This window comes from Orycteropus afer, unplaced genomic scaffold (assembly GCF_000298275.1).
Source record: "Orycteropus afer afer isolate SDZICR_OR568_19922 unplaced genomic scaffold, OryAfe1.0 scaffold00307, whole genome shotgun sequence".
In the NCBI taxonomy this organism is placed as follows: Eukaryota; Metazoa; Chordata; class Mammalia; order Tubulidentata; family Orycteropodidae; genus Orycteropus; species Orycteropus afer.
This window is the reverse complement of record NW_006921894.1, coordinates 2,954,892-2,968,486: the sequence shown is the minus strand read 5'-3', so window position 1 is coordinate 2,968,486 and position 13,595 is coordinate 2,954,892. Positions and strand designations below refer to the sequence as shown.

Genomic DNA, 13,595 nt, shown 5'->3' with positions numbered 1-13,595 from the left:
CCAGATTTTCCAATTTGTTGGAGTACAGTTCTTCATAGTATCCTGATATTATCCTTTTTATTTCAGTTGGTTCTGTTGTGATGTCACACATTTCGTTTCTTATTCATATTATTTGTATTCTCTATCAGGGTCCATCTATTGTGATCTGATCAGAATGGTACACAGAGGTAGCTAGGCACCATCTAGCGCTTCTGGTCTCAAGGAAGATGAAGCCTTGGTTCCTGTAGACTATTAGTCCTGTAGAATAGTTTCTTCTTTTAGTCTTTAGTTTTCTTTTTTCTCTTTTGCTCTGGATGAGCAGATACCAATACTGGTATCTTATTAGATGGACACTCACAAGTTTCTAAGACCCTAGACAGTATTCACCAAACTAGGAGATAGAACATAAAACTTATGGACTATATTAAGCCAACTTACTTGAGATTCTCCACAAGACAATGGTCCTTTTCCTTCAACCTCAGGAAAATCAATACTGTGAGGTATCTGGTTATGTCTAGTAAGTATCTGTAACTGCCCACTATGTGTTTTATTACATATGTATGAATATATATGTTACAGTCACATACATGTATAATCCAATACTTCTTTAATACCTATTAGAAAAGACCATATGGCAGAGTACTAAATATGGAAGGTATTGTGTGAGTGAATTTTGAGATCATGTTTTATTTAAGTTTGAAGGATTTAGTATGACTGAAATTGCTTAATTTGATTGCTCGCACCATAAATTTATGTGTAGTAAGAGATGTCAATAAACTAACTGTTCACTTAAGTAAACGCAAATATTTACTGAGCATCTACCCAGTAAAAGGCAGTGACTTTTACACTGTAAAAGATTAAAAAAAAAAAAAAAAAGATGAAGACTTAATTTCATTTAAAATTCATAAAACCAATGGATGGGGACTTCTGGCAAGATGGTGGAAAAGGCAGACAAGCTACACAGACCCTTTTCAACAAAGAGAAACCAATTGACAGAGATACAGTAGATAATCCTGGAGTCCTGAGCTTTGAAAGAAGTATACAGACATGGATTAAACACCAACTAGTGGAAAACCCTGAATGAAAACAGGACCTAGACAAACGCTCCATTTCCCAAGGATGGAGGAGACATACGGGAGGCTGACAATGGGAAAGTAGACAGGTGGTGAGTATGTAAGTCATGCCAACTAGCGAATAGCAGAGCACAGTACCCTGGTTACTTAGATAACATCCAAACAAAACAAAGAAAATGAAAATCATGGGCAAGTCACTCCAACATACAATCACCAATTCATATATATATATATGTGTGTGTGTGTGTGTATAAATATATTTATATATATTAATGTCTCTGAGACAGCAGAGCATCACAGTCCACACAAAAGATAAAGCAAGAGAAACAAGTGATCAGGATACAGACCCAGAACACATGTCTGAGGAAGAAGCAGTATTGGAACTCCCTGATAAGGAATTCAAAAGCATTATATTTAGGTACCTAGAATGGACTGAGACAGATCAAGGAAAACACTGACAAAAATGAGGAAACCACAGAGAAAACCCTAAAACAATTTCAAAGAAACAATACAGAAACAAAGTGACAAAATAAATGAAAAATTAGAAATGATACAAAACGTACAGGTAGAAATCCAGAAGATTAATGCTAAATTTTCAGAAATACATAATACATTGAACAGGCAAAGGAGCAGAACTGAATCAATGGAAGACAGAATTAGTGAGATGGAAGACAAATACCTGAATACTTCTTTGGAAAAGGATCACTCAGAAAAAACATCAAAACAAAATGAAGGAAGCCTAAAATTCATGTAGGATACCATCAAAAGGAATAACTTATGTGTAACTGGAATTCCAGAATAGGAAAACAAAAATAAAACCACTGAGAAAATTGTCAAAGATTTGTTGGAAGAGAATTTCCTGGTATGATGAAAGATGAGAATATATCCATTCAGAAGTCCAATGAACCCGAACAAGATAGACCTCAAAAGAAAATTACCATGACAGACTATCATTAAACTCACCAAAAGGAAACACAAAGAAAGAATCCTGAAAGCAGCATTGGAAAAAGGAAAAGTTACCTTCAAGGGGAACCAATAAGGCTAAGCTAAGATTTTTCAGCAGAAACCATGCTGGTGAAAAGACAATAGGATGGTATATATAAAACCATGAAAGAAAAAAAATTTCCAAACAAGAACTACATACCCATGTCCCTCAAATATGATGGTGAAATTAGGACATTTCCAGATAAGAAGAAATTAAGGGAATTTATTAAAACCAGACCAACCTTACAAAACATGCTAAAGGGAGTCCCTTTGGACAGAAAACCAGCAACAGCAACAACAACTGACCATTCACACACATGATGACATAACACAGAAATCAACACAGTTATGGAAGTAGCCAAAGTAAATAAGCCTACAAGAGTGTAAACAGAGAACGACAGACATCAACTGACAAACGAGGAGAACAACAAATCAAGAAGAGGGAAAAAACTGTATAGTTACAGAACTTCTAAATGGTAGGGAAGTCAAGACAACTGCAAGACAGAACTGACTGTGCCAACCTTGGGAAGAAAATTATAAATCACAGGGTAATCTCAAAGAAAAATGATAAATAAACCTTCACATCAAAATAAAAAAGAGGACCAGCACAAATATTTAGCAAATACTAAAACAACAGCAATGAAGAAAGTGATAACAGGATTCATAAACAAAACGAGCTTAGCACAGAAAATTATATGGAACAAAGAAATCAGCAACACCACAAAAAAGCACATGACAAAATGACAGCAATAAATTCACACTTGATGATAATTACACTGTACGTCAATGGATAAAACGTACCACTCAGGAGACGGAAAGTTGCAGGCTGGATAAGAAAACACAACCAATCCATATGCCATCTACAAGAGACACACCTTAGAGACAAAGACACAAACAAGACTAAAAATGAAATATTGGAAAATAAAATATCAAGCAAATGGCAATACTAATTTTTGATAACATTGACTTTAAGACAAAAACCACCATAAGAGACAAGGAAGGACATATAATAATTTAAGGATGAACTGAACAAGAGGACCTAACAAAAAAAAAATCTATGCATCCAATTAAAGAGCTCAAAATACACAAATCAGACTCTAACAGAACTGAAAAGACAAATAGATGACTCCACAAATCATAGTAGGAGACTTTAATACACCACTTTCAAATAAAGACAGACAGCTAGAAAGAAACTCAACAAAGACAGAGAAAAACTAAACAATACAATCCACCAACTTGACATTATAGACATCTACAGAGCACTACACACAACAACAGCACAATCTACATTCTTTTCCAGTGCACATGGAATATTTTCCAGGATAGACAATATGTTTGGACACAAAGCAAGCTTCAATAATTTTAAAAACATTGTAATACTGCAAAGCATCTTCTCAGATCACAATGCTGTAAAATTAGAAATCAACACTAGGAAGATGAATGTAAAAAAGAGCAAACACATGGAAACTGAATAACACCCTTCGTGAAAACGACTGGGTAATAGAAGAAATAAAAAATGAAATTAAAAAACTCCTTGAATCAAACGAGAATGAAAAAACAACATAGCAGAATCTTTGGGATACAGCAAATGTAGTTATCAGAGGCCAATTTATAGCAACAAGTGCACACATTAATAAAGAAGAGCCAAAATAAACACCTTAACCCAACATCTCCAATAATTAGAAAAAGAGCAGCAAGAAGAGCCTACAGTCACCAGAAGAAAAGAAATAATAAAGACTCAGGCAGAAAGAAATGAACTTTCTAATAAAGATGAGAAAAACTCAAGACTAGAACTTGGTTGTTTGAAAAGATTAATAAATCTTTATTAAAAATAAAATCTTTATAATAAATCTTCATGAATAATAATAAATTAATAAAACCAGACAAATTTAACAATGGAAAAGAGGGCAAGAAAGCAAATAACACAAATAAGAAATGAAATGCATGACACCACAACAGAATCAACAAAAATTAAAAGGATAATACCAGGGTACTACGAAGAACTATACTCCAACAAATTTGAAAATCTAGAAGAAATGGACAGATTTTTAGAAACACACTACTTACCTAAACTAACAGAGGATGAGGTGGAAAATTTAAACATACCCATAACAAAAGAAGAAATTGAACAGGTCATAAAAAAGTTACTAACAATAACAAAAAAGCCCTGGCCCAGACAGTTTCACTGGAGAATTCCACCAAACGTTCAGAGAAGAACTGACACCATTCCTACTCAAACTATTTCAGAACATAGAAAAGGATGGAATCCTCCCAAATTCATTCTATGAAGCAAGCATAACCCTGATATCAAAACCAGGCAAACATATCACTAAAAAGGAAAACTACGGACCAATATCTCTCATGAACATAGATGCAAAAATCTTCAACAAAATACTAGCTAATAGACTCCAACAACATATCAAGAAAATAATACACTGTGACCAAGTGGGCTACATACCAGGTATGCAAGGATGGTTCAACATTAGAAAAACAATCAACGTCATCCATCACATAAATGAAACAAAGGAAAAGAACCACATGATCATATCAATTGATGCAGAAAAGGCATCTGGTAAAATCCAACACTCTTTACTTATAAAAACTCTCAGCAAAATCGGAAAAGGAGGGAAATTCCTCAACATAATAAAGGGCACATATGCAAAACCAACAGCTAACATTATTCTCAATGGAGAGACACTGAAACCATTCCCCTTGCAAACAGGAACCAGACTAGGATGCCCTCTATCACCACTTCTATTCAACATTGTATTGGAAGTCCTAGCCAGTGCAATAAGGCAAGAAAGGGAAATCAAAGGCATCCATGTTGGTAAGGAAGAAGTCAAACTATCCCTATTTGCTGATGATATGATCCTATACATAGAAAATCCCAGAGACTCAGCAAAAAAACTACTGGAACTAATTAAGAGATTTAGCATAGTGGTGGTGCTAAAAGGGCAAGGAGGCTGCATCTTCTGACCTCATCTAACCACACAAGAGGAAGACAGGATCACCATCAGTAGCCGAAGGCCTATTCCTGCAAGGCCTGACATGGCACCTCCCTCCAGCCCTGACACCAACCGTTCCTCCTTCAGCACTCAGGACTTCTCTGCTGGATTCGATAATTCGCTACAGTGGTCACACAGAACTCGCAGATTATGGGGTTTATTAGGGAAGCACTAGGCTACAATTCAAGTTCAGGAACTATGCTCAGTCTCTCTCAGCCCACAGTCTCTCAGACAACAGTCTCTCTCCTAGCAGTGCATGTCTCTTGGTGTCTGTTTCTCAGCAGCACGTATCTTTCAGGAGTGTGTTTCTCTCAGCAGCACGTCTTTCGTAGCCAGCCGTCAGAGAGACTTCTTCTGCCTCTAGAAGGCCTCCTTTTGAGCCTGGCAAAGTGGCCAAACCAACCAATCATTACATTAGAATTCAAAGCACCTGAGAGAGAACTTCCCAGAACATTGCTTTGTGCCACTCTCAACAGAAATACCCCTGATGGATAACTTTAACAATCAAGAGCTCCTCAGTTGCTCACAGCAAATTCCACCATGGATGGAGTTTACAAAGACTTATGGCTAGAAAAGCCATACCAGGGAATTTACTACACCACAAGTGGGATACAAGATCAACATCCAAAAATCAGTTGGATTCCTCTACAACCAGCAAAGAGATTGCTGAAAAGGAAATAAGGCAATCAATACCATTTACAATAGCTACCAAAAAAATAAAATACTTGAGAATCAATCAGCAAAATCAACAGAAACTACCAAAATCACAAGTAAAAAACAAAGAAGGAAAAAAAAATATTGAAATCTAAACACATGGAGTAAAAATATACATACATAGATATATAAGTATGAGTTACTTAATATTCATCCAGGCAATGTCCAATGCCTTTTATGTTCATGTTCCCATTTGTCTTTCTTTTTAAAGGGAAAGCAGCTTTCCTGGCTTCATTCACCATTCCAGCAGCCATAGAAACTTTCACTCCCAGTGTATGGCAGCTTCTGTTGTGGCTCCTCCGCTACTGCCATGGGCACTGGAGGTGCTGACAAGGCCCAAGGTGATACTAGCAGCAGTGGCTGCACATGATCAGGAAACAGCAGCACCAACAGGACAGTGGCAGCCATGGCTGCTACTACCATCCACGTTCCCAACCCCTGTACACTTGGTCCCTCCAGCCATCTCTTTATGCCCCTCTGTGTGGCCCACACTTGAGACAAGTGCAAAGTCCTGATCCATCTGTAGGTGCAGCCCCCACCCAGCCCAGCTGCACACCTGACAAGTCCAGCCTCCTATATCTAGTGGATACAGCTCTTGAGCTTAGTCCAGTAGCCTTTCATAAAAGTGTTTTAATTAATTAATTAACTTAATTATGGTGAAAACATACACATCAAGATATTCACCAACATAAAAACGTCCACATTTACAGCGTGGGGACACTGATGACGTTTTCCATGTTGTGCCACCATTATTGCTATCTCTCATAAGGTTTTAATATAATAGGCTCTCCAAGGATTTAACTATGGATTGTACAGGGGCTATCTGTTATAACATGGTGTTTGCACAACATCCAAATTGCATAATGTCCTAATTCACAGAACCTATCATGGGCATTAAGCGATTCATACCTGTGTGTGGATGTGTGTTGTGTGTATGCATAGTCTATTACAAACATAAGTTCAAATATTTTGATTATCATTATTCTCTTCAGCATTTCCGATTTCACATTCAAGGTTTATACTGGTCAGAAGGGACCCTAAAAGTCCATAATCATCTATGCTCTTCCTGTGACAAAATTTGAGTCTCATTTGCTCAATTACAGAAACCATCAGTTTAGTGTCTAACACTAGCATCTAGCACAGCTTTGTATTCAGTTAATTCTTATGATGTAATAAAATACTGGTTTCATTTATAAATAGGACCTAATAGAAGAAAGCTAACAGGCAATGTAAGTGACAAGAAAAGAGTAAGCAGGAGTTTCCATGTGCAGTGGACCTGGTACTGTGACTGACCTTATCATTGCAACAAACCACAAATTCAGATGAAATATTTTTCAAAACATACTTTATAATGCTTTGATGAGTTGGAGAGTAAAGAATATGTTAGGTAGCAAAACTAAGATTAACTGATTAACTGGGAAATCAACAGAACATACTTGATAAATCAGTTCACCTTTGGTAATCTCAAAGAACAGGGAAAGCAGAGTTAACCAGGGTGAGGAGACTAGTAGGGAACCCCAAAGTAAGAAATCAGAAATAAATCTTTCATAGGAATTTTGGATTCTATTCCTTTCTTTCTTAGGAGCTCTGGTGGTCTAGTGTCTAAGGCATATGACTGCTACCCAGAAGGCTGACAGTTCAAACCTACCAGCCACTCCTCAGAGGGAAGGTTGGGCAATCTACCTCCATAGTGATACCACCTCAGAAACCCAAGGAGGGGTTGCTATGAGTTGGATCTGACTCGACAGCAGTGCGTTGCGTATTCCTTTCTTGGTTATGTGTATCACAAATTGCTAGGTACATGTGAACGTAGCATCTTATAACTCTCTTAATGGTTTATTTTGATGAACCAAACCAAAAACCAACTTATCACCATCAAGTCGATTTTGACCCACAGAGACCTCCATTGGGTTTCCAAGGCTGTAAATCTTTAAGGAAGCACACTGCTTCACCTTACTTCCACAGAGCAGCTCATGGGTTTGAACTATTGACCTTTTAATTAGCAGCCAAATGCTTTAACCACTATACCACCAGGGTTTCTTCTTTTGATGAACCAAAGTTCTTAATTTTAATGTAGCAAAATATATTAGTCTTTTTATAATCAGTGCTTTTTGTGTTTTAAGGCAGTTTACAAAAAAATCTAAATGGCTAATAAGAAAGAGTACCAATCTCATCAATAATTAACAAAATGCAAATTAAAGTCAGAATGAGGATATCTTACATCTATCCAGCTGAGTAGAACTGAAAAAAAACAAAAACAAAACAGAAACCAGTGTACAAAACCACCAAAATGAATATGAAAAAAAGAAAAAACTAAATTCTGAATTTTAAAACTTTTGTCTCAGAACTTAATTCTCATAAATTTCAAATCTACACACACATAAGGGCTATAATTCCTTTGTTCAGAGGTAGAATAATACATGGCCCTATACTACCAGTATAGTGGTACACCAGAAAAGAAAAATAAAAAAGTTAAATACATAAATCAATGTGAAAAATTTAACAAAACTATGACCATTTCAGTGTGAATTACCTTCCTGTGTTCTGACACTAGTAGTCTCAGCTGCATTTCCATTTCATTACTTGTTACTGAGGCATCTATCATGGACGCACATAAAGGTGGAAAGGGAGGAAGAGATGTTGTAGCTCCTGGAGCACACACAGATTTAATTGCTTCTTCACTCATCGGTTTCCATTTGGATTCATCATTCAAATCAAATATACAGACTTCTACTGAGTCAGAGGGCTGACAATTTCCCAAGAACATGTGATGGTTGAAAACACAACCAATTGTTCGATACGGGTACAAGGGTTTGGGCTGTTCAGCAAGTGGAGATTCATCAGGATTGACAGGTTTGTGGATGTACCTAAAAGAAATTAAATCATAATTTTATGGAATGAGAACTTAAAAATTAAGAAGGCAGCATCTTATTGAGGAAAAAAGTTATCTAACATTTAAGGCCATAACTCTTTCCTAGTGCTAGAGTTTATACTTGATTTTCCTTCGTATATCTACACAACTTAATTACTATATATTCATTGTATGGTGTACTTTATTATGAATAAAGTTGGTCAAAACAATCTCAGATAATACAATTGAAATAACTTGGTCATACATTATTAGGCACAACTAACCAAAATGATAATCAACCAAGGAGAAAGAAGACGATACCATAAGAGGGCCCAGTGCTTTTAGAAACAGTAACATTTAAAGATTAAGATGAAAGAAAACTGAAAGTAGCCAGAGCGGAAGAGTAAAATTGAAAGATGATAATATTAGGCAGGAAGCGGTAAGAAGGAAGCCAGGGCCACTGGCCAGATCCAGGTAAGGGGTGGGAAAGAGCCCACCACAGGCAGAAAGCAGCAAGCCAGTGCCAATGGCGGGATATAGGTACAGGGAAGGCCAGGAAGTGGCCATAGAGGTTTGGAACAGTTAAGGGAGATGAACATGTCTGTCAGTTTGTCGTACTTCAGTAGCTTGCATATTGCTGTGAGGCTGGGGGCTGTGCCACCAGTGTTTCAAACACCAGTAGGGTTGCCCATGGTGGACAAGTTTAACCAGAGCTTCCAGACTAGGAGATTCGGAAGAAGGGAAAGGCCATCGGTTTCTCAAAGAATTTGCCAGAGAAAACCTTATGAATAGCCCTGACACATGATCCAATACAGTGCCAGAAGATGAGCCCCTCAGGTCAGAAGGCATTCAAAATATGACTGGGAAAGAGTTGCCTCATCAGAGTAAAACTGGCCTTCATGATACAGATAAAGTACAGCTTTCAGGACCTCCATTTGCTGATGTGGCATGACTCAAAATGAGGAGAAACAGCCGCAAACATTCACTAATACCAGGAACACGGAATGTACAAAGTATGAATCTAAGAAAATTGAAAGTTGTCAAAAATGAAATGGAATATATAAAGATTGGTATCCTAGGCATCAGTGAGCTAAAATGGACTGGTTTGGGCCATTTTGAATCAGACAACCATAAGATCTACTATGTCAGGAATGACAAATTGAAGAGGAATGGCAATGGCATTCATTATCACAAAGAATGTATTTATCAAGATCTATCCTGAAGTACAATGCTGTCAGTGATAGGATAATTTCTATATGTGTACAAGGAAGGAGAGTTAATGCTACTATTATTCAAATTTACATAACAACAACTACAGCCAAAGACGATGAAATTAAAGATTTTTACAAACTTCTGCAGTCTGAAATTGACCAAACATGCAATCAAGTTGTACTGATTATTACCGATGACTGGAATGCAAAAGTTGGAAACTAAGAATCATCAGTAGTTAAAAATATGGCTTTGGTGATAGAAATGATGCTGGAGATCACATGATAGAATTTTGCAAGACGAATGATTTATTCGTTGCAAATACCTTTTTCCAACAACACAAAAGGCAGCTGTACATGTAGACTTTGCCAGATGGGGTACGCAGGAATCAGAATGACTACATCTGTGGCAAGAAGCGATGGAAAAGCTCAGTATCTTCAGTAAAAACAAGGTCACGAGCTGACTGTAGAACAGACAATCAACTGCTCATATGCAAGTTCAAGTTGAAGTTCAAGACAATTAAAACAAGTTGACCAGAGCCAAATGAATACCTCCTGAATTTAGAGACCATCTAAAGAACAGATTTGATACAATGAATACCACTGACTGAAAAACAAAGGGAATGACATCAAGAACATCATCCATGAAGAAAGCAAGATGCCATTAAAAAGAAAGGAAAGGGGAGTTCTGGTAAGATGGCGGAATAGGCAGAAAGACTGCACAGACCCTCTTCAACAAAGAAAAGGGGAAACAATTAACATAGATACAGAAGATAATCCTGGACCACTGAGCCTTAAAGCGAAGGATAAAGAAGTGGACTAAACTCCATCTAGTAGAAGAATTTGCATGTAAATACCAAAAATGGAGACATACAGAGCTGTGGTCTGGCAGCGATCCTGACGTCATAGACAGCTCAGATATTGCCGAGTGGTGGTAGGATCTAAGAATTAACCTAAAAATTAGCCCTGCTAGCCAGGGACTGCACAGAGGGCTGCTCTGGTGGCTGGGGAATAAAAGGGTAAGCAGCGAAGAGGATGGCAGGCTGAGCTGTAGACTTTTGTCTGTACAGAGGGTGCAACCATTTTGAATATTTACAAGCAGCTTGACCATTTTGGATATTTAAAGTGACAGCGTTATCCCAGAGTGCAGGGGCTTAAGAACAGGTTCCACTTGCCAGTAACCACAAGGATATTCCGGACCCGGATGACTGGAAAGGTGTGACATTCCCTGTGTTACTCTTATACCCCACACCCGCTTGGTAAAAAGAGGTGCGGCCACCCGCCACTCCCACCCACCTTCTGGGTCCACAGGAGTTCCATCCCAGACTGTGTGCTCTGACGGAGCCTGGATGCCCTGCCCTTCCCTCCACCAATTTTTTGAGTTTTTTCCTTTTTTCCATTTTCTAGTTTGCCTGTTTTTGTCTGTTTTAAAACTACTACTATTATTATTAGGAGCTCTGGTAGCGTAATGCCTAAGGCACTTGACTGCTAACCAGAAGATTTGTGGTTCAAACCCACAAACCACTCCTCGGAAGGAAGGTTGGGCAATCTACTTCTGTAGTTATATCGCCTTGGAAACACAAGGAGGGGTCACTATGAGTTGGGGCCGACTCAACCACATATAACAACAATGATAACTATTATTATTATGATGATGATGATTACTTTTGCCCTTTTTACTATTATTCTTTATTCTTTCCCTCCCAGGTCCTAGTTTTCAGCTTTTTTTATTTTCCCTGTTCCTAGTTGCAATTTACTTTCTTTGTCTTGTTTAACACTGTTTCTCGTTTTTCTTTTTCCATATCTTCCATTTTTTTCTTCATTATCCTCCTTCTCTACCTTTTTTCTCTTATTGCCCTATCTCTAGATAGCACAGCTTTTTTTTTTCTTCTTTTTCCCTTTTTTCTTTTTTTGGTTACTGTTCCTATGTAATTACTGGTATGGTTTTTATCCATGTGCTTTTACTTTTTTGATGGTTATTCAATTGTTCTTTTTGTCTAAAGGAGAGGAAGACAGCAACAGTCCCCATAAGACAGAACTACACTAACACCTCCTCCAAATTCACTTACCGACTGACAGCCATGTCCTCCTTCTCCACCAATGGGCCAACGATAAAAAGCAACCAAAAAAAGCCTGAATCACCCTTGACTACTCTTAAGAAACAGTTAACAGAGATCTAAATACAACAACGTCACCATGTCTTAGAGACAACAGACCATCACAATCCACACAAAGAAACAAGATAAAGTGGTAGAAACAAGGGAGCAGGCTACAGATACAGAACACATCCCTGAGGAAGAAGCAGAACTGGAAGTCTCTGGTAAGGAACTCAAAAGAATTATATTTAGGTATCTTCAAAGGATTGAGAGACAGATCAAGGAAAACACACACAAAAACCTAGAAGAATTCTGGAAGAAAATACAAGAACAAAATGAAAAAATAAGTGAAAATTTAGAAATGATTCTAAATCTACAGATAGAAATCCAGAAGACTGGTACTAAATTGTCAGAAATAGATAACAAATTGAAAGGGCAAAGGAGTAGAATTGATCCAATGGAAGACAGAATTAATGACATTGAAGACATATACCTGAATACTTCTTTGGAAAGGGATCAATCAGAAAATAACAAAATAAAGAAAGCCTAAGGTTCATGTGGGATACCATCAAAAGGAATAACATACATGTCATTGGAATTCCAGAAAAGGAAGAAAAAAATCAAACCACCGAGAAAATTATCCAAGATTTGTTGGAGGAGAACTTCCCTGATATGATGAAAGATGAGAATATATCCATTCAGGAAGTCCAACAAACCCCAAACAGGATAGACCCCAAAAGAAAATCACCAAGACATATCATCATCAAACTCATCAAAACCAAAGACAAGGAATCCTGAAAGCAGCACGGGAAAAAACAAATAGTTACCTACAAAGGACAGCCAGAAAGAATAAGCTCTGAATTCTCAGCAAAAACAATGCAAGTGAGAAGGCAATGGGATGGTATATATAAAACCCTGAAAGAGAAAAATTTTCAAACAATAAGTATATACCCGGTAAAATTGTCACTCAAATATGATGGTGAAATTAGAAGATTTTCAAATAAGCAGAAATTAAAGGGAATTTGTTAAAACCAGACCAACTTTACAAGAGATTATAAATGGAGTCCTTTGAACGGAGAACCAAAAATAGCAAATAACAAGCAACCACTGATTCAAAAGGTGACGTAACACAGAAAATACAGCTATGGACATATCCAAAGTAAAATCAGCTTACAAGATTTTAAACAGGAAACCAGAGACATCAACTGGCAAGTGAGGACAACTACAAACAAAAAGAGGGAAAAGACTGTGTATAGTTACAGAACTTCTAAATGGTGAGGAAGTCAAGAGAGTTTGCAAGACAGAAATGGACTGTTCTAATCTCGGGGAGAAAATTATAAATCATAGGGTAACCTCAAAGAAAAGTGATAAATCTTCACTTTTGTCTTCTTCAATAAAAAAGAGGACAAGCACAAATATTCAACAAATAGTAAAACAACAGCACCAAAGGATATGATAACACGATACATAAACACAATGAGCTCAGCACACAAAATAATATGGAACAAAGAAACCAGTGACCATGAAACAACACATAACAAAATGACAGCAACAAATTCATACTTGTCAATAATTACATTGAATGCTAATGGCTTAAATGCACCTCTCAAGTGACACAGAGTTGCAGATTGGATAAGAAAATAAAACCCATCAATATGCTGCCTACAAGAGACACACCTTAGAGA

General features: G+C 37.3%; 1 protein-coding gene across 1 annotated transcript in view; it reads right to left on the bottom strand.

Moving 5' to 3' along the window:
- Window positions 1-13,595, bottom strand: part of CEP76 (centrosomal protein 76) — a 60,968-nt gene that overhangs the window by 4,675 nt on the left and 42,698 nt on the right. Inside the window, exon 10 of the mRNA XM_007951675.2 lies at window positions 8,289-8,622. Coding sequence (XP_007949866.1) covers window positions 8,289-8,622 — 334 coding nt within the window. The remainder of the gene's footprint in view (window positions 1-8,288; window positions 8,623-13,595) is intronic.